A 23,601-nucleotide genomic window follows, 5' to 3' on the forward strand; every position below is an offset into this window, starting at 1 on the left:
ATTAAAATCTAGAGGCCCAGCACACAAAATTGTGCACAGGTAGCTCGCTGCTGCTTGCCACTGCTCTCGCCACCCCACCTGGTGCCTCTCACTGCCCCACCCACCGCTGCTCATGGGCCAGGGGGGAGGGACCGAGAGGTGGTCAATGCACCTCATGGCGACCGGTCGAGCCATCATTCTGGTCATTATGCTTATGGTCCCTGGCCTTTTATTATATAGGATATGAATAACTTCTTTGCTGAACCAGATAATAGCTTTTAAATACTATAAGGATATTTCCTTAAATGTACTATTCACAATGTAGCAGCTACACATATAACACACTTTTAAATTTAGTCGCTATTCTTAACATTTTTAAATCATTTTCTTAAGACAGTCAACAGACCAGTAAAGCTGTTGTGTAGTGGTTGCTAATTTCTGTGGTGTAAATACTCCCACCATAGCCACTTTCAAGCTATCATTCTGACTGAGCATGGAGTTGAGAAGAGATGGGATGGTAGCACACCACTATATAGTATTTCCACCATGTAGATAAAATTGGCATAAATAACATCAAAAATATAGATAACAGTAAAATGATGAGTTTTGAGTATTTGGTACCTTTAGTACATTTTATTTAATCAAAACTTTACATAGTTTAATTCTTAATATTGACCCTATTTTAACAGGCTTGCAAAAATCCTAAAAATATAACTGGTTCTCATGGGCTAACAGAGACTGGCTCCAGCACACCAATAGATGTAGACCATTGGTCCAGTGATTCTCAAACTTGACTGTACAATTTAACACCCCAGGAAAAAATATAACCAACAATCTTAGTAGATCTGAATTGGGGCCCAGGAATCTGAATGTAAAACATTTTATTGAAGTGTATCTCATTTCAAGAAAAATATACAAATTATGAGTATGTAACTTAAAGAATTTTCACTATCTGAACATACCCACATAACTGGCACCTACATACAGAAATAGAACATCACCGCCAAGAAGGCTTTCTTAAACCCCTATCCAGTCACAACCCAATGGAGTTAAGCACTGTCTTGATTTCTAATACTATAGATTAGATTTGCCTGATTTTGTGCTTTTATAGAAACAAAATCTCTTTTGTGTCAGGCTTTCCTCCCCCTCATTATTGCATTTGTGAGATGTAGCCACAGTTCATTCATTTTTAGTGCTGTATAATACTTCATTGTATAAATAGACCTTAATTTCTGATTTATTTATTATTTATTCTACCATTGGTGAGTTGTTTCAAGTTCTTGGCTATTATGAATAATGCTGCCAAGAACAGTCATGTACAGACAGCAGCAGTATTTAAAACAACACAAAACAAAACAAAACAAAAATTCTCCCAGTGGTTCTAATGAGCAGCCAATCTCTTGACCAACATCTCTATACTTCCTCTCCTTTTATTTCTCATTAGAGGCCCGGTGCACGAATTTGTGCACAGGTGGGGTCCCTTGGCCTGGCTGGCGATTGAGGCCTATCACAGGGCCGGCCAGCTGGGGGGAGGGACCACGGGAGGTTGGCCTGCTGGCCCCGCCCCCCCATCAGGGCCCAGGAGGAGGGACCTCGGGAGGTTGGCCGGGGGAGGGGGGAAGGGGCCACAGGAAGTTGGCCAGCAGCCAGGGGTGGGGGAAGGGCTGCGGGAGGTTGGCTGTGGGAGCGCACTGACCACCAAGGGGAAGTTCCTGCATTGAGTATCTGCCCCCTGAAGGTCAGTGTGCATCATAACGACTGGTCAACCGGTTGTTCTGGTCGTTCCGGTCGTTCGGTCTTAACGGCCGCTTAGCCTTTTATATATATAGATGTAGTATGACCAAGGCCATTGATTCTTTTGCGTAAATGTGCTTTTATTTATTTTTTTAAATATATTTTATTGATTTTTTACAGAGAGGAAGGGAGAGGGATAGAGAATTAGAAACATCAATGAGGAGAAACATTGATCAGCTGCCTCTTGCACACTCCCTACTGGGGATGTGCCCACAACCAAGGTACATGCCCTTGACCGGAATCGAACCAGGGACCCTTCAGTCCGTAGGCCGACGCTCTATCCACTGAGCCAAACTGGTTAGGGCCATAAATGTACTTTTAGTAACATAAGCCAGGAATCTGTGCTTTCAGTACAGTGTGTTCTCCTAGCTCTTTTCATATGGGTTCACCAACTCCCCCTTTTATCAAGACATCTGCTCTTGTACACTCTGATGGAGATGAGATTGGGCCTCACATCAATAGCATGGAGGAGGAATAGACATGGTGGCGAGGCACTAGGGCTAAATTTGGCAGCTGATCATTAAGGCTCCTAGAAAGAGGCTTCAAGGAAAGGATCTTGTTTCCCTTTGTGTATACCAGTATTAAACACAAGTCAACAGTGAGCCCTTAGAATATTTCAGATTTTAAAAAATCCATTTATTTGAAGTAGAACAAGGACTCTCTTCTGAAAGAGAATTGAAATCTCTAAAAGTCAGATGACTTTATCTGAAAAGATTGGAGAAGGAAGTTATCCGATTGTCTTATTCCTACCCCTAGTGTTTAGCAGGTGTATCCTTGTCGCATTATTCTAGGCCAGGTGGTTGTGCAGTTTTCTTATTTGGGCCTATTGAGATTTTAGAGTCTTCTTTGACATAAGTCAAAGGAGCTGAATGACCTCAAGCTCCAAAGTCATATTGATGATGAGTGGTATGTCTGCTCAGAACTAAAAGAACGTTTTCAGGAGTGATAGGGCTGTTCTTATTCTATGAAACGCACTTCACATAAAGCTCTCAAAGTATTCAGAGAGGTCAAGAGTAGACATTAATTCTCTATAAAGAAGAAGAATATTCTAGTCCCTGGTTTTCCTACTTTCCCACCTCATTTTTTTTTGTAAATTTCTTGTTATAAAAGAATGCATGTCCATTATAGAAAAGATGGAATATATAGATAAGAAAAAAATTAATTATAATAGTAGTTGACACTCTATTCCATTTTTAAGGAATGGTGTTTTCTGTAAATATTTTTATGATCTTTTTTCTTTAAAGATTTCCAATGAATATCTAACTACTAGAGCCCCAGTGCATGAGATTTGTGCACTCGGGGCGGGGGGAGGCGGGGAGTGGGGGATCCCTCAGGCCGGCCTGTGCCCTCTCACAGTCTGGGAACCCTCAGGGGATGTCTGACTGCTGGCTTAGGCGCACTCCCCACAGCTGTCAGCACTCAGACATCCTAAGCGCTGCCGTGGAGGCGGGAGAGGCTCCCGCCACCACCGCTGTGCTCGCCATGAGCCCCTGGTGGTCAGTGCACGTCATAGCGACCGGTCGTTCCACCGTTCAGTTGATTTGCATATTACCTTTTCATTATATAGGATAAAAATAAATGTACTCTTAAAACATATTTTTGGTGGCTATATACTCTCCCATTGTATGGACATTTATTGGTTGTGTTTTTTAACCAATCCCCTATAGTTGTATTTCTGAAGTTGTTTTCAATATTTTATTTCCACAAATAGTGAATGATGAACATACCTTTAGTGGAATTTTTTTGTACCCTAATTATGCTTTTAGGAATAAAGTCTTATAACTGATGAAAATTGTGGACATTTTAAAGTCTTTTATGTGCCAGTTACATTCCTGAATAATGGATCCATCTTACATTCCCACAAATAGTGCCTCATCCTGCTTTTTAAAAATGTGTAATCTTTCATGTAATAACTCCTTGCCAAAAGTTGGAAAGTATAGGAACATGATCTGAAAATACTAGCTAGAATCTATACAATATCAGCCAATAACCTTAAATAAAATAAGAGATTTTAAAGAGTCTGGATTTTGTCCACCAGCACTTTTATATTTATGTTCTAACTTTGCTAGGAAATTCTAGGGGGAACAAAACAGTTTTCTTCATTTGCTTCAATCAGAGCATAACCTAATCCTAACTGTCATATTATAGTCTCATAAATGATTAAATGCAATTGTTTGATTGTCATCATATCTGAAGGTTTCACAGCAAGTGGTCTCTTGGTACTTCAAAAGCTGACCCAGTGACATCTTTAGAGAATGCTCTCATTGAACAAGTAGCTACAGAACACTATAGAGATTTGTATTCATTAGGATGGATTTTTAAGCATGTCTTCACGACAGATTGGATATTAGCTTTCTCAAACAAGCACATACAACTTTGACTGTTTAAAGACTTGACCAATATTTTAATTATTAATTCTTGACAAAGCTTCCTGATTTAGCCTTTAGCAAAAGCTCACCAACATGAGAACCACGTGCCCTTCAAAATCAATATGTAGGGTCTTTTGTTGCTATTTCAACTTTAAAGAATTATTGAAGTATACCACACATAGCAAAATGTGTAAATGTCACAAGTGTGCGGTTTGATGAAATTTTGCAAATGAAGCCTACCTATGTAACCAGCACCTAGATCAAGACCACGAGCATCCCGCTTCCGCTCACCACCCCACTGCACCCTCAATGTGTTTGAAGTGCTTCATATTTTATGTCCAGGGTCATTTATTTATAGAATTTGATTTTTCACTGAACTCTTACTTTATATGAGCTAGCTGCAGTCAGCTTTGCTCAAGCTTATCTCCCATATAACTAAAAATATATAAGACTCTGCCTTTCCAAGTAAAGATTATAACATGAATTCACATACTGAGTTTGTATCAACAAGTGTTTGTGATTTGCAGCTACACAAATATATATACAGTATGCATACAAACGAGTTAGGAACTTCTTTCTTCTTAAAGCTGAAGTATACTATGTTGATCCATGCTTAAAATATCTTATTTGATTGCCACAGAATAGTACATGTACTATGTTTCCAAATAATTTCTTAAAATTGCTCATTTTACTACTATAATTTTCTCTTTGAACATTCAAAATTTTAAAGCCAAGAATGTTTCAACTTCTGTTTAAGATAGAAGTATGTATGTGTCCTGGGTGTCTACACCTGTCTCTCTATATTGTTTAATTTTTATCTGGTTATCAGCAAGATATCATTTAGATTCCCATGTTATTTATAGTTGAGAGCTTGAATCAGAAAGAAAACATTTTACAGGCTCACTATGCTTTATAAATACATGATTTTGAAAATTAATTTGTACATTATCGAAAAAACTTATTATTATTGGATTGTATCAATGTACCCTTAGTAGAATTAACAATCAAGGGTTACACTTACGTACTCATTCCTTTTTTAAAAGCTAAAATATTTTCTCATTATAGAAATAATACATCTAAAAATATTATTCCACCATAAAAGTAATGAAGTACTAATACATGCTGCAACATAAATGAACTTGAAAACATGCTAAGTAAAAAACAGACACCAAAGGCCACATATTATATGATTCCATTTATAAGAAATGTCCATAATAGGCAAATCCATAGAGATAGGAAGTAAATTAGTGGTTTCCAGAGCAGGTGGAGGTGGAATGGGAATACTGCTTATGGGCACAGCGTTTCTTTTTGATGAAAATGTTCTAGAATTAGAGAGTGGGAATAGTTGTACAAATTTGTGAATACTAGAGGCCCGGTGCACGAAATTCATGCATGGGGGGAGGGGTCCTTCAGCCCTGCTTGCACCCTCTAACAATCCGGGACCGCTGGCTCCTAACCACTTGCCTGCCGGCCTGCTTGATTGCCCCTAACCACTCTGCTTGCCTGCCTCATCGCCCCTAACTGCTCGCCTGCCTCATCGCCCCTAACTGCCTCTGCCTGCCTGCCTGATTGACCCTTATATTACACTTTTATTATTATAAATAATGAAACAGCCTGAATTGTTTACTTTAAAAGGGTGAGTTTTATGGCATTTTACCTCAATTAAACAAAGAAAGGTAATATAGTTTCACTGTAAAACACTCGGAAACCAAAGGAAAATAGAAAAATGGCAACAAGTTCTAGTCACATTGTCCAGCAATAATCACTGTTACCTGTTTAGTATCTCCCTTCCATTTTTCTCTCCATGTATCATTGTTGTAGGAGGAAGAGGTTGGTGTTGCTTCTTTTTCGATGAAATTATTAAATTATAAAGATTCACGTATTAATGCTTACCAATTCCTCCTTCCCCAAAAATGATAGGTCCCAAGGAAAATCCATTTAGTTGTCAGAGGGGAATAATGGATGGAAATGCGATTAAGAGAAGAGAGGGCAATGGCCAGCCTATAAGAGGGGAAGAAGAAGCACTGAAGGGGAAAGATCTGGGGTCCTTCCTGAGAGACAGAGGCAGATTTGAGCAGTTGCCATGAGACGTGGAACTCTTTCTAGGAGTTTAGCTGCCAGATGCCTGATGTATTATGTAACCCACATTTCAGATGTGTCACTGTGCTAAGATGGTACTTCCAGGGAAAGAATGAGGAATAAGTCCCAATTTTATTCAAGTTACACATATTTGTTTATTTTATGTAGTTTTCATCGACTATATTTCAGATTACTATCCTGCACTTTCCTTTCAATAGCATAATATTAGCATTTCTCTATATTATTGCAAGCTCAGCACAAGCATAATATTAAATAATAACCATCTGTTTCTTATAGCATATGTACTTCAGTACACCTTTCCTCTGTGTCTTTATCTAATTGCTTGTCCTTTTCTATGTGTCAGGGTTTTTAATAGACCATATGTTGAATGGTCTCTGTTTATTTCATTCATATAAGATTCATGGTGGCCAAAGACCAAAGTATATTCTAAATGCTTGGATAACCTTAGACTCTTTCAGAGACCAAGGTAGGGCTCTATAGTGACCTAGGAACCCACCCAGTTCCAGAATGCACAAGCAAAGCTATTCAGTATGGTACAGGTTGAGAGAACTTTTGTAGGTGAGATAAGGACAGTGGTGAGTAATGTCATCACTGAAGATGTACCCGTGTTCAGTCTTAGAGCTTGCACTACCTCACCCCACTCCCTCTCACATTAATATCACATGATCAATCACTCCTGTTGCAAGGTCAGAACTGAAATGGCCTGGTTGAGCAGGCTGGAGGAAGCAAAAACAGTCTTTTCTATGCTCAGTGCTGTCTATCTGGTCCATTCCAAGCAAGGACCATCACTGGGGCTACTCCTTGCCCATGGCAGCAGGCTGGTCTCCTAATGGCTTTCCAGTGGATCCACAACCTACTCTTTCCACGCTTGTCCCAAGTCAGGCCAACTCTCATTGCACATCACGAGCATCTATGCCAAAGAGCATCCCATTTACCACCTAAACAAACTCCGTTCCCTGTAGAAATGGGCACTCTGCTGGTCTTCAGTGACTTTCTCATTTGGCTCCATAGAAATGAATTTGGCAGAAATCCTTCAAATTTCTGGTATATGGTTATTCTTTATCCTTAGCTTCTGGTACTGTCGTGAAGTCTGTTATCTGTATAGAATAAGGTTAATTTTAGTGAAATGTGGGTAGAGGGGGATCCAAGCATCTTTTCTTTCAATGTTATCTTGCCTTCAAGGCTAATTGCCTCTTGTGATATAGCTCTTTTAGGCATAGATTGACCTCCTTCATTCAAAACTCACTTTCATTTCAATTATAAATTGTTCTCCATATGTAGTGGATACATGTGCCTCCCTTTTCCCCATTTTTTCCCAGGCAAGTAGTGGCTCACTAGAAAGAGTTGGGAATTTATTGAATTAAGATGTTAAAGTCTAAAAGTAGATGGGAACTTTTTTAGACCTTTAAATGCTATTAAGATTCATAAATTGGCTCTAGGCACTAGAGTACAATAAACGATCACATTCCTTTTTTTTTTTTTCTAAATCAGATCAGATCCTAAACTGCTCCTGCCAACCTATATTGGGGCTCTCCCCTGCCCCCACCTTCCTGTTTGGTGAAGGAGCCCGGTGCTTGGTCCCTGGTGGTTTCCATGGTGACTGATGCTTTTTCTGATGGGGCGTCATGGCTGGTGCGATGCCATCTGTCAAACACCGCTCTAATGATGAGTCACACAGATGTCCCTCAAGGTGTTCCTCTCACCGACTGCAGGCTTAGCCACATGCTGCTGCTTTCGAGGCCACAGACTTAATGATCATTCATCAGAGAAAGCTGAGTGCAAGTTCTCTGCCAGCCCCGGGTGGAAGTTTCCCTAAGGAGAGTGGCTGTACTTTTATATTCTATTGAACTAATGTTTACAGAAAGCCACATATGGCCAAGCACTGAGAAAGACTTGAGGATTTAACAATAACAGTTTCTGTTGTCAAAAATGTATAATCTTGGTGTCATAAAAGCAAAATACATATAAGCATAATTGTCAATATTACAAAGCAGAATTTTATAAATATAGTATAAAGGATGCATGTTTTAAGGGCATCTTCTTCCAAAACATAACTTGTGTCTATCCACTTTGCTCCATCTCTGCTGATTCCACCCTGGTCCAAGCCACCATTCTTTCCCTCCTGGAGAATTTGGGAGCATCCTACCTGGTCCTTCTGCCACTGCTCAAATTCCCCACAGCGAGTTCTCCACACAGCAGTCTCAGTGATATCAGTGGAACTACTAAAAAGCAAATCAGAACCTGGTACTCCTCTGCCTACAGCAATTCAGTGGCTTCTCACAACGTAAGAATAAATCCATTTATTTAAATCCATCTATTCTCATTTAGAATAAAATCCAAACTCCTGACTGTGGCTTGAAAGGCAAGGAATGACCTAGCCCCGCCTGCCTTTCTGACCTTGCATCTCACCAGTCCCCCTCCTTCTAGCTATTCTGGGCCTGCTTCCTTTCTCATCTCATGGCTGGGCCTTCGTATTTTCCAATAGCAGGAATGTGGGGCTTCCTCACAGAGACTTCCCTTGACTTCCCAGCAAACTCCCGCCCATTAATTTCTCCCACAGCACCCTTTCATTTTTCTTCAAGTTACGTATCAAGTATATGATTACATCTACCTGTTTGGTTGTCTCTTCCCACCTGACTCTGAGGTCCGTGAGGGCAAGAACTACACCTGGATTGTTCACTACTATCCACCTGTAGGCCTGGCACCCACGAAGTACTCAGTCTATATTTCTTTTTTTTTTAATATATTTTTATTGATTTCAGAGAGTAGGGGAGAAGGAAAGAGAGATATAAACATTAATGATGAGAGAGAATCAATCAGCTGCCTCCTGCACGCCCCCTACTGGGGATCGAGCTGGCAACCTGGGCATGTGCCCTTGACCAGAATCAAACCCAGGACCCTTCTATTTGCTGGCTGACGCTCTATCCACTGAGCCAAACCGGCTAGGGCAATCTATATTTCTTTAATTAAGACTGCCTGAGTCCTAAAGGACAATTCCATGATCAGGGCATGAGAAAGGGCATTTGAGCAGAAGTTATGGCAAAACAAAGTCACCAAAGGACAGTTTACATGGCATGTTTGTAGTTGGAAGTAGACAGACCAGTGTGGTTTACTTTTGGTGGTTTTGCAAACTACCCTGGAACTTTTATGCATATTTTAAGCTAATTTTTATATCTGTTCTTTATTTTTCGATCGGGGCAGCACTTAATAAGTTGCAGTGGATAGGTAGAAAGTGTCTTTCTAATCCTGGCTCACTTCCCCCACTGACATTGAGTTTAAAAAAACTAGCGAGAGCATGAGCTCCTGTAGGTCTCCATTATCACAGGGCTCTCTCTGGCAGGATAATGAGTGGATGTTCAAAAACAGCACCTCTGAATTACTCGCATTCCTGGACTTCTATGCAGTGTCCTTTCTGTTACTTAATCTCTTCTCTTTTCTGTTTTAATCAAAACTTTCAACTGAAAAAAAAATAGTTTTGCTTTGAATGATGAAAAGAAACTTGATCCTAGAGCTATATTTCTATGAAGTTTTGATTTAGGAAAGCCCAGCCCTGCCTGTCTCTTTCCCAGCTCTGGACCCATTCTCCATTCCAGCGGAGATGTTTATGTTATGTATAAAGTGGCTCCTGCCTGCCTGGGACTGGTGATTAAGAGCTCAGAATAATGAAATCTGCACAGTTGAAACTTGGCTGTTGGCTATAGTTATTATGCAACTCTTAACATTTCCCTTTTGTTTCTGTCAATAATATAAAATTCTCAGTTTTTCTTTCAGAAGGAGCTCTTGAAATACACTAAAATTAGTTCCAGTAGTATTTTTTTAATGATCAAGTTAAATATATGCATTTTGAAAGGACAAGAAAATGTAGTGGCTGTACAACAGTATTGTTCAAACTGTCTACGTGAACAGCTGCACAGAGCTGAAAATACAAAGGCCACTCTGTGGGCCTTAGATTCTTGTCTTTAAGCAGATTGCTCACCAGGCCTTGGTTAAAATAGCAAATATCACAAGAAATATAGCAAAAGTGATGCTAAGAGGCAGCATATTCCAATGGTAGGGTAATTCTGAACAATTAGGAGATGTGTAATGAGATGCCTTAGGCAAATGATAAACATTTTTCTGCCCCTTCTCCCTAATACCTGAATTTCTAATATTAGAAGAGACTCACACCTCACCTTAATTCAAATTGTGGCCCAGTACTAAAGTGCACCTCTCCAGAGCAAGCAGGAATATCTTGAGTTTCATCGGCCACAGTGCCCCTGAATTATTAAAGTATAGGGCCAGGACTCTTCAATGGTCATCTAGCCGTAGTGTGATTGAGGGAGTGAATGTGTCTGACACTTCCTGAGAGCCCATTTCTTAAGAGAGGAACAGGACACCATGAAGGCCTTTATCTCAAGGAGTGAAGGTGGGGATGGGTTACCACCATAGGAAGAGAAAAGATTTGGAGAGGAGGCCAGGGCAGCTAAGGTCACATGATTATGTTACTCTTCTGCCCATGGTTGGCTCCAGCAGACAGTCACAAATTGGGGGACCTAGAGGCCAGACTGAGCAGTCAGAGAAAGCTATACAGAAGAAGGGTATTGCATACTCGTAGATTCCAAGCACTTCAGCACAGAGTAGCACCCCAGAAACACTTGATGATTCATTAAGTGCACGAGATGGGCACTTTACGGTATAGCCCAGGAAAAATAAAAGGCTCGCAAAACTCCATTCCATGATTGCTAATGTAGGAAAAAATGAGTGTGGATATGTGTTTGCCTTTGTGATTGCTTCTCCTAGAACCATTTATTGGTACAGAGGAGAAAGTAAATTAGTCTGTATGGAGGCGAGGCAATTAGGAAAGCATTTTAGAAGAGGTCATATCTGAATAAGGTTTTAGGGAATGAAGAGAATTTGCCAGGCAGACAAGGTTTTGCAAGATACATTTGTTAACTGAAACATACCCAAGACAGGCCAGAAATGCCCTGGAGTCCTCCCAAAGTCCCTCCCCAGCTGGCCAACCCCCCGCATCCCTCCCCGGCCCCGATCATGCACCCGTGGGGTCCCTTGGCCTGGCCTGTGCCCTCTCGCAATCCTGGACCCCTCGGGGGATGTCAGAGAGCTGGTTTTGGCCCAATCCCACAGGCCTGGCCGAGGGACCCCACTGGTGCATGATTCATGCACCGGGCCTCTAATTCAAGATAATCTCCTTGTAGTAAGGTCAACTGACTAGCAATCTTAATTTCATTGACCATCCTAATTCTACCCCATTCCATGTAATGTAACATACTCATAGGTCCCAGAAATTAGGACAAGGATATCTTTCAGGGACCATTATTCTGCCTACCACACATGCAATGCAGTGTAAGGTGATGAAGGTGATGATGAAGAGAGAAGTTGGCATGAACTTGTCAACCCCAGGTGGAAAATAACATCCATCCATATCAGGCCCCAATATTAGGGGCCTATAACCTGGTATTTGTTTTTTTTTTAATGGAGGAGTCAATATGCTGGAGTTTTTCCATGGGTATGTTTCAGTTAATAAATGTATGTTTGCTGTATAACAAACCACCCAAAACTTGGTGGCTTAAAACTATAACCTATTCTCATGATTTTGTGAGATTTGGCTAGGTGATTCCTGGGCTGGTTTTATCTGGACTTCCTCATAAAGCTACATTTAACTGGAGAGATGACTGAGCTGGAAGATCCAAGGTCTGGGCTGCCTCAATGGTTCTCACTGTGAATTCCCATCCTCTTAGGCTGGGCCAGCTTCCTTAGATGATAGCCTCAGGACAGCATTCCAACAGCATGAAGGTGGAGGTGCAGGGATTCTGGGCCCCACAACATCACTGCCACATCCCTTGGGTTTGGCCAAACAGTCACAAGGTGAACTCATATTCAAGAGGACAGGAAATAGACTCCATGTCCTGATGGGAGTTGCTGCAGTGGCCATACTTCATCTCGCACAAGTTGTGAAAATAGGAATTTTTGCTCTGAGAGTAGGATTTTGAAATTTGAGATTTCAGAAGCAAAATGTTTCTGGATGACAATATCAGGCACATGACCAAAAGTATAAATGGCTCATTAGAGTGTGGCAGATATCACTGGTGTTGAAGGGGTAAAGAAACTGTGAGGCTAGGGTGTGGGGTGCATCGTCTTGTGGACACAACAAGAGTTGATGGTGATGGTGAATGTGGAGGAGGGACCTGCGGTTCAGGAGATGACAGTAATAATGCCATGGGCAGGTGTGGGATAATCAAGCCAGATGGGGCTAATTAATAGCCAGAAGATCATGACCACTGTGTTCTAAGTCAGCCTATGGATGGTGGGCACTGCACACAGAGCAGCAGCCACCATGTACCACCTATTTGTCGTCTTCCACATTGTCTTGTTCACTTGCCAGTCTTTAAATAAACATACCACTTCTGATTTCCAGGGTGTGAAGGTAGATCCTTCAATTATTTTAACTTCAGCATCTGTGCCCTGAGGATTCAGTGAAAGTATGATATGAACTTCAAGTCAGTTTTGAGTAAGAAGACTACAAAGCTCCCATAGTAACAGGTTACTAATGTCAGTTCTTCTAAGTTTTCTTTCTCTTTTATACTTTCCTTATCTCTTCAGATATGTATCTAAAGGCAAAAGGGTATCTGCACAGGTCTGCATGATACATGGTGCTGAAATTTATTAACAGTGCTAAATGAATACTATTTATTATTCTCATGCTAGGTAAATAAAGATCAGAAACTAGATAGTCATTATCCAGATGGTCCCAAGAGCTCATTCAACCATAAGAGTGCTGGATATGAATAAATTAGAGCCCCTAACACTTAAAGGAAAATAAAATTGCATATTTTCATAATTACCACCATAGTTTAATGCTCATTTGTTTATATGTAACAAATGAACAACCCGTTTACAACAATACATGTGTAGCATGAGTTTACATCCTTGGCTGTGACTTCATGCCCTTAAAATGCTTTTTAGATTACGACAAAATATCTTCCCAAAAGAAAAGATCTTCAGTATTTGAAAATCCAGAAAACCGTTCCTGAAAATTAAATTCCATGTCTAAAGTGAGTGACCTAGGCTATGAATATTTAATTCCTGCCTTTTATTTCCTTTATGTGCTGTCCCCTTTGCACAAGGTTCAGCACCTTTGGCAGTCACTTCAGTGTCTAGCAGATTGCTAGAGATTAGACGACTCACCGATGTTATTCTCACCTTTGACACACAAATTCTTTTAAGGACTGCGCATGAGATGTGTCTATAAATAAGTAATGATATTTTTGTAATCATAGCCTTAATATAAAGCTGGGAAAGCTTTGGCCCCCTCAAAGTAGTGTCCTGAAAAAACTACACAGCTATTCCACCAAAGCTGCCATGTTTCAAATTATTGAGGGGAGAGGAGATTACTCTTTTGGAGCTGCTAACACAGCTACTTTGCAAGCCAACAAGAAAACCAATTGTGTGGGGTTTTTTGTGTGTGTGTGTGTGTTTTCATATCTCAATTTTGACTAAATCCAAGCATTCCTCAAATTTTAGGGATTGGCTCTCTATGACTTTTAATTATCTAAAACAGCAGTCACCAACCAGTGGTCCGCAGACCACTGGTGATCCATGAGGTCCGAAAGGTTGGGGACCGCTGATCTAAAACATAAAATAAAATTCACTCTCAAAAGAGTGAGGTTTTCCTTCCATCTCTTAGGGCAGTGGTCGGCAAACTGCGGCTTGTGAGCCACATGCGGCTCGCGAGCCGTGGTTTGCCGCTCTGTTGACTAATGAGTTTGCCGACCACTGTCTTAGGGCATACCAAATAATATAACTCAGTTTCCAGAGTGTGAGGCTCCAAATGGAACCTGTTTTTCTGGCACAGGCTACCCCATGCTAATATCCGCAGAAACTTATTAAGACTATTAAGAAGTGTTACCATTCTCATTCCAGAATCTAGAAATGCCTCCTAAAAATATTTTTAAGCTACCTTTCTAACTCTATTATATTTAGGTAACTATATCCTCCTCCCCACCCAGAACCTTTTCTGCCTTCTTTGTATACGGTCACCTATGCTCCATCTTGTATTTCCATTCTCTGTTTTTCAATAACTTACCCTTTAATTGCTCTTCTAGAATATATCCCTTTTATAGATCTTTGTGCAAAATCAAGTGTATGGTTTTGCATTCTAATTCTGGTCTTCCAATTTTGACTGACTCAATTTTGCTGTCATGTAAAGGTATTCATCTTCAGTACCATGATTATAATTTTTGAAGGCATCTGTGTGTCAGAGACTCAAAACAACAGTTCACCTAATCCTCACAACAACCTCAGGGGATTCCCACCTCACAGATGAGGAAGCTGAGGCTTACAAAGAGGAAATAACTTGCCAAGTCAATGACTGCAAAATGCGGACTAGGATTCAAACTCCCATCCATCTAAGGCAGGGATTTCTCAGCCTCGGCACTATGGCATTTGGGGCAGCACTATGACATTTGGTTGTGGGGCTGTATTGTGCATTCCACTGTGTTCAGCAGTATTTCTGGCCTATGCCCACTAGAAGCCAGTAGCACTCCCCCAACCCCATGTGACAACCAAAAATGTCTCCAGACATTGCTAAATTTTCTCTACTTAAGACCCACTGATCTAATGCCAAAGTCATGCTTTTGCCATCTTATACTATTAAATAGGGAACAAGTAATACCACAGAATGTTAAGGCTGGATTTTAAAGAGATAAATATTAGGAGATACCACACCTGGCTGATCCTCAGAATTGGAGATTTCTTTTCCCACTGGAGACCTTCAGAACAGCATTTGTCAGGTGAGGGGCAGGTATCTTATCTATTTTAAGCCCTTCCATTGTGTAGGAGCCACAGATCAGATCCTAACCTCATCACACATCTGTTCCTTGAGTCACTCCATTCCCATCAAATAATTCTCCAGCCTCTGGTCTATCACCTCCTGTGATGGTGTTACAGGAGACAAGTTCATGTCCAGATAGTCCCAACTGAAAAAGCATTCTTCTTCATGTTCTTCCTTCTATCTCTCCCTCTATTCTCTTATTCTCACACTAGGCAAATGGTCACTTTTCTCAAATCAGTTGAATTAAACACTTATAGAGTCCCCATTACGTATCAGGTCCAACAATTTCTTCACCACTATGGCCATTAAAACCATTATCGGCTCTTTAAAAATGACCATATAACCAGTGTTCTCAATTTAACAATAGATTTCCTCAAAAAGGCAGTTCCAATTCATTAAAATCTTAAAGTCTTAAAATGGTTGGCTGTCCATCTGGTCTCTACCAGGAAGCAGTCTGCTCTGCCTTTTGTGGAGGCTCTTATACGGAAAGCAGAGCTAACAGCTGCGCTTCCTCTTCCTCTTCCTCTTGAAAGATCTTCAGTATTAGAAAATTCAGAAAATCAGGTCAGAAACTCTCTTTAAACCTTTTTTGATGGTTTCAGGAAAACTCCCAAGTAATTCCTCATCCTGGTAAAATCATTCTTTACCAAATGTTCCAGATTTCTTGATGAAAACACAGAAAGGAGAATAAAATATATATTGCTTAATGGTGCCCCTTGTGGGAATATATTTTTATGAACTTGATTAATAAAAATAAATGGATAAATATAACAAGTTGATTTTATTAATGTATCAATTAATAAAATTACAATTCACTCTTCAGTAATGTTGGGTAGTGCTGTCTGCTTGCACTTTGGAGTCTCCTCTAAGTCACCACGATAGTTGAGAACCTATGGAAAACTGCTTTCCAGCAGGAGATACTGGATCAGTGGAAGACTGTGGTGGTATGGGCACTAGTGTTGCCAAGGCAGCCTCCGCCCTCATGTCTCAGGCTAACCCTGCAGGTGATGAGTCTCTTTAGCGGTCAACATGAGTAGCTGGTGAGCTATAAATGTGTCCCAGCAGCTGACTAGTCTGGATGGATCTCCAGTAGGCAGGTTGTGTTTAGAGAAAACCAAGGAGAAAATAACATGTTAACCGGAATAAACCGTTTGAGGTCAAAATAACAATCCGGTGTTTTTGTACTTGTGTGAGATATAAAAAGAAAACTTGGGTTTCACTTAGGCTTAGTATAAACTTCCAAACTTCTTGCTTATGCTTGATTACCTCCAAAGCAGTTCCTGGACAAAGAGAAAACTGCCTGAACCCCTCAGGTCTTTGATTGCCCTGGAAAGCCCTGGTGTCTTTAATGTGGTATCTACTCTCTTCTTACAGGGTTTTATAAATGGACACTGACATGGACTACGAAAGGCCCAACGTTGAAACCATCAAGTGTGTGGTCGTGGGAGACAACGCCGTGGGGAAGACACGCTTGATCTGTGCCAGAGCATGTAATACGACGCTAACGCAGTATCAGCTGCTGGCCACCCATGTACCAACCGTGTGGGCAATTGACCAGTACCGGGTCTGCCAGGAGGTAAGATATACAGAGTTTCTTTAGAATCCTCAGGGCACATCACTGCTACTGCCTGTCTGATTTTAAAGGGAGGGAAAGGGCAATTTGTACATTCAAAATAAAACTAGCATTTGTAGTGCCATAAGAGAAAACAAAAGCAAAACGCAAATTTGGGAGGATGGCTATGGGATCCTGAATGAGGTGGGTTTGAGTCATGTGATTCCAGGAGGAGAACTGAGCTAAGGTTAAGTCCTGTTAGGGGAAATGAGAAAACTAAATGCAAGCAAGTTGGAATCGGATGGGCATTGAGGGGTGCTGATCCAGACATCCTTCCCTGGAGAGCCTTTGAGTGCCACTGAGCATGAATGCTCTCTCTCTCTCCTGCAGGTTTTGGAACGTTCCCGGGATGTTGTTGATGAAGTGAGTGTTTCTCTCAGGCTTTGGGATACTTTTGGCGATCATCACAAAGACCGGCGCTTTGCATATGGCAGGTAAACCAGGACTATGCAGCGCGGTTGAGCTTGAATACAATTTCCTTTCCAAAACCCACAGCTGCTTCATAACTCAACAAAAACCACATCATATGGCCTTGAAATATGTTGGGTTCTGCAGTGTGTCTAAGAAAAGACCAAAAAAAAAAAAAACAAAAAAAAACACCCCACAACCCAAAATGACGTGGTTTCCTGTTGTCAAGAAAAGCAGTGTGCCTGGCCACTCTGTTCCTCCCAGGAAGTACTTGACTAAAAACAACCAGAGTGCTAGTTAAACAGGGATATTTGCAAGAGGAGGATTCTTTTGTGCCCTCAGCCTTGGGCTGCTTTGATTGCTGTTTTCCTGGATAATGCTTTATTTGCCTTCTGTTAAAATGTTTTAAGTTTTCTTAGCACATGACCACCCCAGCTCTAAAGGTCTCTTTGGTCTTTTCATGACCATATTTGCAGAGTCGGATGTTATTTGCTTTGGGCTTTGTTATCTGAAAAGTCTATTACTTTTATGTGAAGGTCATTTTTAAAAAGAAAGAAAAATATCTCTGAAGTCCTTCACAAGACACATTTCCAAAATGAACTGAAGCATTAATATATATTTTTCATTAAAAAAGAAAAAGAAAAAAGAAAGCGAAGAAGGGAAAGTTCAGTAAAGGGAAGCTTAATCTGGAAGGACACGAGAAGGAATATGCCTTAAAATATTTAGCAACTTCTTGTCACCAAAACTCCAACAGTCTTCATGACCTTAACTTTAAGCCTATCATAGAGAATGTATTATACCTATCAAATCCAGATAAGGAGATCTTCTTAACCCTTAATTATAAATCAACAACTTTCATTTTAAGTTTAGAATTTAGGTTTTGTGGATCAGTTATCCCTTGTCAAACTCAAACATGGTGTTACCTCATAGGGTTGAACTATTTAGCTACTCCAAACACAGGAGTTGCTCCTTGGTATTGAGGTAAGCGTTTCTGAACGTCCCCTCTATCCCTTCACGCCGGTAGCTCTCTGCAACCTCTGAGCACACTTCTACTGGCATTTCTCCAAATGGCCTCAAATACTGAATAAGCCGCTGAGAAGCCGTTCACACACTGAGAGAATCTGCAATTTAGACAGGTCTGTTCAAGGGGATTCAGAAGGAGACATATGAAAGTAAAGCTTTAACTTCAACAAAAATATTTGGTAACAAGGTCTTTGAACTTAATATTCTGCATCATGGATACTTGTCTTCTCCTTAAGTTTTGTTTTGTTGTTTTTTCTTTCCAGGATGTTCTTGATTTTTATCTTAGTTGCCATGTTAGTTTTTTCCCATGTTAGTTTGTTTCTTTTGTCCAATTATTACACACACACATACACACACACACAGTAATGAACCTGCTTATAAGTACTATGCAATCACATTTGTAATATCTATAGTTTCAGGAAAGCATAATAAAATGATGACTTGAAGCAAAGTAAGAATAGATATGGTAAATTTCAAAGGACTGTTTGTATATACCCCACTTCTAAAAAAGTATTATGAGAATGATGGGCCTAATATGATCCTGCTGAGACTTTGGGTTTTGCTTCTGTAGTCTGGTTCAATACCTCAGTGGTTTGCTGCCACTTGAAATTTATGCTTTTAAAAACATGAATTTTAACTTGAGTCCACAGTGTAAAAGTTGCATTGTGGTCCTGTAAGGGCTGCTTCATTATCGTGTGAGGTTCCTGCTTAGGATTGATGGACTGGCACAACAGCCTTCATTGACCTAATATTGACAGGCATCTACAATGGCCTCCCCCGGCTCCCTGATATATCTGGGGTCATTTTACCACTTGTCATGCCTGTGCTTATTCACCAACAAAAACAAGCTGCTCTTGCATGTGACTCCGGCAGATCAAAGTGCATTGTTCTGTTCCCTTGTCTGTCTGTCGGGTTTGGTTCTATCAACTATAACCAGGTCCCCCTTTGATGGAAACAGGACATGCTTTCCAAGCCAAGTCCAGTTCTCCAAACAACACACGGGGCTTCAGGAAACATTCCCGTGTTTCTGGCCCAGCTCTCCATGGGCCTCACTTCATGTGCATGTTTGTACCTTGTACTTCCTCTGTCTTTTCCAATTCTCCGCAGCCTCCAGGCATCCTGCACAGGCCCCACTACTGGTAAAAAACAAACGCTCCTGTCTTGGACTCCAGCATCTTTCTGTAAATGATAAAAATGTAATGCCCTATTGATGCAGCACCAAAATATTACATTTTATGGAAAATTCTGATAGTAGTAGGAGTTTTTATTTATTTATTATTTTTAACGTATTTTTATTGATTTCAGGGATGAAGGGAGAGGGAGAGAGATATAGAAACATCAATGATGAGAGAGAATCATTGATTGGCTGCCTCCAGCATGATCAGGGATCAAACCTGCAACCCGGGCATGTGCCCTGACCAGGAATCGAACCTTGAGCTCAACGCTCAACCACTGAGCCACTGCAGCCGGGCAGAAGTTTCTTTTATTCAGTCTAAGGCTCCGACCACTGCATTTAATGGCTATGTGAAAGCTGTTGAATTTCTTTATAACTTTTATTTTTAGCTTTATATCATTCGTGAAGGAGAAAAATCCTAATTACAGTTCCTGACAACGTTTGGTTTGCAAACCTATTTTTTGACTGATGTTTTTACTATGCTTGGTGTGAATTGCAAGTCAGTGAGATGTGATATATTCTTTATACTAGTACTTGGAAATGTATTTGAAACCTTTTTGAAATAATTCATTTGATTCTTGTGGTGACAGTGAGAGAAACCAGATTCCTACCAAGATGCCTTGGACTTCACCTAAAGTTTCCTCTGCTCCTTAGCACCAAACTAGCTAATAATTTGCCCCCTCAAACATTCTTTGGCATGGACAAGCAGAGTGGATCCTGGGGACACAGAAGGGTCTCAGTCTGCTCACTTTAATCTATAGTTTACTAGCATAGTATAACTATAACCAGAATGGCATTGCTCTTTTTTTATGATAGTCAACTATTCAACCCATTTATTTTTAGCCAACTAGAAAAATAGCAGAATAATAGCTCTAATTTATCCAAGGCCTATAATGTGCCAGTCAAAATATTTGATGCTTTGCCAGCATTAACTTTGTTCATCCTTTTAGGAACCCTAGGAGGCAGAGGTTATTTGCAGGCTGCATACAATTGAGTCGAGTTGTGTTCCTTCACTTGCCCAATAGTGAATTTCAGAGGTGGATTTAAACCCAGCTCTGCCTGACTCCTGGCCCCCACTCTCCTACTATACCAGGCTACCTCAACCTCATTTTAAACAGGATGCAACTGAAAAACCACTCCACCTTGATGAGCTAAGTGTCTGTTTGCTGTTTCATATTTGTGCAGACTTAGAACTAGAAGAGATCTCAAAAGGTCATCTAGTCGAATTATTTTCTTTAGAAAGGGAAGTCATCCATCCAAGAAAAAGTACTGATAGGAGCCCTGAGTTCACTGGAGATGGAAGGCAGCAGAGTAGCACCATCACCATCCCAACACTTAACACATTTGAAATCTGTCAAACCCTCTCTTGTCTGGAGTGAATGACTCCAACTCTCGTGTAGCCTGTCTTCCCACCACCTACTTTCTATCCACTTTTGGATGAACTTTTGAAGCTCTTTTCTGGATCTTTTTAAATGTCAAGAACAAGACTGTACATAGTAACCATGACTGTGATCAGCTGCTCTCTTTTTTGGCAAGAAAAGAGCCTCTTTTTAAAGGGATATCACTCAACTCAAAGTTTATCCCTGGAACTATTATAAGAATGAAATGTTCACACTTAGGTACCTGGCACTGAAAATGTAGACAAATAGGTTGGGCTCTGCCTTCAACAGGACATCTGGGCCCCTCTATTACTCTCTGATAGTCACACCACACATGAATAATTATAAGTTGTATTGTTTCCTTTCCTTGGAAACTTCCAGCATTGATCTGTCTCAGGCCCTTCCAACACTGAATAAAGCCTATAGTGCTGGAGGTGGTGGTGACAACAGCAGCCACAATTAAATTGGGGCTCCCCATGAGCCAGGCCTGTGACAGGTGCTATATAAATCTCTTCCCACTTCATTCCTGATGTGACCCTGCAAAGAAAGCTCTCTTCATAGGAGCAAACAGGCACAGAAAGGGACCAAGGTCAGACAGCTAGGAGACAGTAAAACTGAACTTTTCCTGTATCTTCCTTTGCACCATGCTTTTTGGCTGATGGTGATGCTTGATCAGAAATTTACTTTAAATTTATTCCTGGTGCAGTCTAATTCTTATGCTGTTTTGTTTTCTGTTTTTTGTGGACACTGAAGACCAGCATTCACCATCTGTCACCAGCTCTACTATTCCATTGTTCCTCTTAAGTTTTTATACATAGCAAATAGCCAAATTCTTTATGTGCATCTAAAACTAGCTAAAAACGAGTCCTTTTACTTCCAGTAAAAAATGATACATTCAAGTGAACTTTCTGAGTGTGAGTAGAAATCTTGGGTACAGATGGCCCTTCATTTCTGCAGGTTCCGAATCCATAAATTCTACCAACGACGGATTGAAAATATTCGGAAAAACAATGTTAATGTTGTTGCTGGCATGTACTATGTAGTTAAGCTGGCATGTACTATGTAGTTAAGCCTAAAAATGTACAGACATTTTTCCTTGTCATTATTCCCTAAACAATACAGTATAACAGCATTTACAAGCACTTACATTGTATTACATATTATAAATAATCTAGAGATTATTTAAAGTATAGAAGGATATGCATAGGTTACATGCAAATACTACACCATTTTACATAAGGGACTTGAAAATCCTCAGATCATGGTATCTACAGCGGGTCCTGGAACCAATCCCTGTGGATACTGAGGCGTGACTGTATTTTATAATGACATGCTTTCTCCCCAAAATTTAACTTAAACATGCAAAACTACTGTACTTGCCCTTATACGCAGCAGTTTCTAATCATATTTTCAGTCTAGTTGGAATCCATTTATTCTGTAAATTATTCTTACACACTGTTTTTTCCCAAATATTATTAGCTCCTATGAAAAGTACAGTATATGTTTTAAATGGTAACATTAATTAGAGCCATAGTTTCTGTGTGTCTTAGGTAACTGATGTTTCACATTGAAGGCACATGTAATCAGATACAGCATGAATACATCCCAATTTGAGTGCTCGCTTGAGGTGCTTTAAAAAATTCAGGATTATGGGTTTGTGTCTTTGTCTGGGATTGGCTGTACTTGTGGTTAATGGTGAAGGAAAAATCAGAAACAACTAATGCATCTAGATAGAGTATTTTGAAATAGCTCTTACTGTTCATGGCACATTATAAACGCTGAGCCAGAAGTAACATCCTAATGATGATTTCAGGATGGCAAAAAGCCTGTTTGAGAGAAACATACCAAAGTGAGGTGGACCGGGGCCAAGACTAGGGTGAGGTGAGTAAGTCATTCCACCTCAGGCATAAAATATGAATAATAATGCTTTTTAAAAGATAGGAGCACTATTACTGGTTTTTTGTGCGGCTTTTTTTTTTTTCTGCCTCAGGCTCAGTATTGGCACTGTTGCTGGTCTTGATTTTATTTAAAATTTTGGTATTTCGTTCATCATGGATTTTTTTTCCTGTAATTTTTTTTAAAGATGTGTTTCATCTGGATTACTGAGATTTTTGGCACCTCTATAAGTTTTGCACTTGAGGCAAGTGTTAAACTCTTCACCCAAGACCTGGCCCCAGTGGTGGACTTCATAAATTGATAGCAAGGTAGCAAAGGGAGGAAAGTTAGCAATGCATGTTCTTTATGGGAAAGTAATCCAAACCACATTTCCACATGTGTAGTACAAAGGGACCTAGGAAAATTCTTGCAACTTATGTCTTAAAGATATTTAATCCTGCCCTAGCTGGTTTGGCTCAGTGGATAGAGCATTGGCCTGCGGACTGAAGGTTCCCTGGTTCAATTCTGGTCAAGGGCATATACCTGGGTTTCGGGCTCAATCCCCAGTAAGGGGTGTACAGGAGGCAGCCAATCAATGATTCTCATCATTGATGTTTCTATCTCTCTCTCCCTCTCCCTTCCTCTCTGAAATCAATAAAAAATATATTTTTAAAAAAGATATTTAGTTATATGTACTGCTGTGGCTTAAAGGACTAAGACCTGCCTAGGTTATAGAAAACAGTAGAAAGGCATAAAAGAAACAGTTCGTTGGACCAAGGGACAAGAATAGTTGTTCCCTAAGAGGTTAAACTAAAACTGCTAGTTCTCATACTTGAGAATGCCTAAGCACCCTGGTTATTTTGGTTTCAGAGTCCTGGGGAGAGATGAATCAGCAAATTTTAGCTTGTGTCTGGATGATTATAAAGCAGATGGTCCTCGAGTTATGCTTTGGTAAACACTGCCGTGGAATTATCATGATGCTCTTTACTGAACCTCGGCCAAAAGGGGAGGAATCTCTGGAAGATTAAAAAGAGAATTTGAGAGTAAAGGAAACCAAA

General features: G+C 40.4%; 1 protein-coding gene across 4 annotated transcripts in view; it reads left to right on the forward strand.

The window, feature by feature from the left end:
• The window catches only part of RHOBTB1 (Rho related BTB domain containing 1), a 114,463-nt gene that overhangs the window by 59,699 nt on the left and 31,163 nt on the right, over nucleotides 1-23,601 (forward strand). For 3 of the 4 annotated variants that reach the window (XM_079793637.1, XM_079793636.1, XM_079793635.1), the window contains 2 exons: nucleotides 16,447-16,648; nucleotides 17,015-17,118. In XM_079793637.1, the coding sequence (XP_079649763.1) occupies nucleotides 16,457-16,648; nucleotides 17,015-17,118 (296 nt within the window). In that variant the 5' untranslated portion in view covers nucleotides 16,447-16,456. Of the gene's footprint in view, nucleotides 1-16,446; nucleotides 16,649-17,014; nucleotides 17,119-23,601 lie in introns of those variants that run through there. The other variant, XM_079793638.1, reaches the window with a different exon arrangement.

The sequence above is a fragment of the Cnephaeus nilssonii genome (genome assembly GCF_951640355.1).
Source record: "Cnephaeus nilssonii genome assembly, chromosome: 16".
NCBI classification, from domain to species: domain Eukaryota; kingdom Metazoa; phylum Chordata; class Mammalia; order Chiroptera; family Vespertilionidae; genus Cnephaeus; species Cnephaeus nilssonii.